This window comes from Borostomias antarcticus (assembly GCF_949987555.1).
Source record: "Borostomias antarcticus genome assembly, chromosome: 21".
In the NCBI taxonomy this organism is placed as follows: domain Eukaryota; kingdom Metazoa; phylum Chordata; class Actinopteri; order Stomiiformes; family Stomiidae; genus Borostomias; species Borostomias antarcticus.
In genome coordinates this window covers 18,564,052-18,567,467 of record NC_140254.1, presented here as the reverse complement: position 1 = coordinate 18,567,467, position 3,416 = coordinate 18,564,052, and the positions used below count along the sequence as shown (strand labels likewise).

General features: G+C 48.1%; 1 protein-coding gene across 1 annotated transcript in view; it reads right to left on the bottom strand.

The window, feature by feature from the left end:
- pou2f2a (POU class 2 homeobox 2a) overlaps positions 1 to 1,418 on the bottom strand; it is a gene marked incomplete at both ends in the record, with an annotated part of 31,960 nt that extends 30,542 nt beyond the window's left edge. Inside the window, one exon of the mRNA XM_084455034.1 lies at positions 1,319 to 1,418. Coding sequence (XP_084311160.1) covers positions 1,319 to 1,418 — 100 coding nt within the window. The remainder of the gene's footprint in view (positions 1 to 1,318) is intronic.
- Between the last annotated feature and the right edge of the window lie 1,998 nt (positions 1,419 to 3,416).

Genomic DNA, 3,416 nt, shown 5'->3' with positions numbered 1-3,416 from the left:
CCATTGTTACCCACTCTGTCATTTTTTCCCTAAAGCATTTCTCCCAATAAAACCACCAATACAACAGTACACTGCCCCCCCCCTATATCTCTCTCCTCTATCTCTCTCTCGCTTTCTTCTATCACTCTCCCTCTCTCCCTCTCACACACACACACACACACACACACACACACACACACACACACACACACACACACAGCAGCAGCAGCTGAAGCAGTGGACATACGTGGCCTGTCAAGCCACCAGCAGCTCTCATTAAAAATCTCAACCGTTTTTTCTCCGGGTGACATGTATTAAGGAGATGGGTTGAATATCACAGGCCGGGAGCGGTGCGCACATCCTCCCCATCTGTCATCTCAACTTTCCGCTTCGCTGAAGGCCACCTTCCCGCCCCCTTAAGCTCACAGTTGCTCGTTGGAAACCGCCACCGAAAAAGTGACAAAAGAATAAAAAACTTCAACACCCTACTTGGACTCCACAGGTTGCTAAAAACAGTCACACCGCCACGTCAAATTCTACATTTGGTTGCGTTGCCATGATCCGTTAAGAGCTTTGTGCGACAACAAGACTGAATATGACATTTAAATTCGTTTTTTTTTGCCCCCGCCGCTCTGTTTCTGTCGCCAAAGTTTCTCACTTTGAAGGCCTACTTCTGTTTCCCGCGGCCCCGGAATCGATCTCCGCAAGATCGATAAATGACCATGAATATTCCCTCACCCGTCCGGGAGAGGAGAGGAGAGGAGAGCGGAGTGGCCGGGCGCGCAGACGGAGGCAGGAGGTGCCGGGAAGAGACAGATGGAGAGGAGAGGGATGAGAGAGGGGGGGTAGGGGCTTCTATGGGCTTCTTTTTAAAGGATGTGAATTAACTGTTTTTGGGTTGTTTTTTTTTACTTTGATTGTTGTTGTTTTTTGTTTTTTTTTCTTGCTTAATGTTTTCACAATTATAGCCTAGCCTACTGCATTTGTTTTTGGGGTCTAAATAACTTGATATTTTTGTATCTTGTCTCTGTTCAAGCTTAGTATTCTCCACCTCTTTCTAGACCCGGAGGAAAACATGGGGTACTGTGTGTGTGTGTGTGTGTGTGTGTGTGTGTGTGTGTGTGTGTGTGTGTGTGTGTGTGTGTGTGTGTGTGTGTGTGTGTGTGTGTGTGTGTGTGTGTGTGCGTGTGTGTGTGTGTGTGTGTGTGTGTGCGCGCGTGCAGCAGGTGCAGCTGCCAGGTGTTACAACAGTTTTTTTCATCCATATGAAATGAGGAGTTTGTGTGGTGATACCGTAAACGGCATACGGGAGGTGCACGGGAGGTGCACGAGGACTTACCGGAGCTGGAGCGCAGAGCCAGCGGGGACTTGAGACGCCACGCGCTGAAGTCGGAAGCAGTTCTCTGAAAGACGAACGGAACCGGCAAGGGAACAAACATGATCCGCAGTCGGAGGGGTGTTTAATCTTTCCGTTTCTTCTCTTGACGCTGTCCCTCTTCTCCTTCGTTCTTTTGCGTGTCTTCGTATGCTCTCCAGGTAGACAATGTTGAAAACAGAGTGAGAGTGTAGGCCTTATATTTGGTTTGGATTTTGCTTAAATGCTCGGTGTTTCTAGCCTAGTCTACGTTCACATTTTTGGTTTAGCGTCCGTGTTATAGGCTATAGTTCCTTGGTTGTGTTTCTCAATACAACATCAGTCCTTTCGACAGCACACAGGCGGATAGACGGGTGTCCCACGACGGGAGCCAGAGGCTGGAATCACTCCTGGTCAGTCAATAGCAGTCTGGTGTCTCTCTAACGCTGGTGTATTTTAATTGGTCAGATCTATGTATGTGGCAATATAAAGCTACCGATAGACCGTATCTTCTGCAATTTATTGTAGATCTATCTTTGAAGGGTTTTCTTTGATCGAGATAGGAGTGCGTACTGCTGGTTTCACGCTTGCTTCTCCTGTCTGGCTTGGGTTTGCTTTGGTTTATGCTTGAAAATAAATATCTCTCCTGTTGAACTTTCATCAAAGAAGTTTTCTCTCTCTCTCTCTCTCTCTCTCTCTCTCTCTCTCCGACTTCTGCTGTCACAGTGGCCTGTCCTCAGAATACCACAAAAGCAGAAGAACTGCTCTGAAGTTATATCTTTTTGCTTCTTTTATTTGGTTTTTAGCTGTCTCGCTATTGGTCAGCTCACGAGTACACGCACACAAAGCAGCATTTGAATAAAATGAAATACACTATTCAGTTATTTGATAGCCTACATTAATAAAATAGTAATGAAAACAAGTAAGTCTACGCAGGGACCCGCGTCTGACGGTCGCTCCTCCCCCTCTCTCTCGGTCACAGGCCGGTAATTAAAACGCAGTCAATCGATGGATAAATAAATAAATAAACAACGCCTGCTACTTTCAAAACAAACAGCTAAACGAAAAGAAGAAGCACGGTACCCGTCACGCGGTCTCTTTTCTTTGGCTCTGTCCCGCCATCCGCCTGCGTGTCTGTCTCTGTGTTCCCCTTATTTGGGAACCGCTCGTTCAGTCCGACTCCCTCCAGCCTGGAAACGCTCTGACACGGTGCGCGCTACACCGAGGCAGCACCAGCTCCCCTCCTCCACCCCCCTCCTCCTCTCCCCTCACTCCCCTCCTCCACCCCCCTCCTCCTCTCCCCTCACTCCCCTCCTCCACCCCCCTCCTCCTCTCCCCTCCTCCACCCCCCTCCTCCTCTCCCCTCACTCCCCTTCACACCCCCCTCTCCCCTTTCCCCCAACTCGCCTCCCCCCCCCTTTTTTTTAGCCTACTAATCCCATATCAGACGAGAATTGATCTATCGATTACGCTTCATTATATTGACGCCAATATCCGCGCGGTCTCCAGGTCGATTGGTTTGCGCGCGGTGGACAATAGCTGCTATTCAGAGAAGCGCTTTGATGTATTTTTCAGCAGGTGATTTTTTTTCCCCTCTCCCATCTCGCTCTTAGAGATGTACGTAGATAACATATATACGCAATGCAAGGTCATGAACAGCATTCACTTGCATATTAATATAGCCTATTATTGTAAGGAGTCAATCACGTGTATTGTGGCCAGAGGCAGGGGGTAGTGAATTAGTGGAGGGTGTGGACGTCACGGGGTCGTGTGCGTAAAAACCCATTAAAGGCAGGTGTTGATAAGTCCGACGGGGAGGGCGGCTGTTCGACAGTTTATAAGATACTGTAGCCCGCTGCCTGTATGTACATCCTTCGATGCAGGGTATATATCCCTTCCTACCTCTCCACACCCTCTACCTCCATCCATTCATCCATTCCTGCACAGATACATTCTGTTCTGTCAGTTATAAAGCCACAATCTGTGCCGCGCACTTACACTCAAGATTATTGCCAACATAGATTTTTTAAATAGAAAAATCTATACGCTAAACATCGCAGTCAATACGGGAAAATCGAAAGCG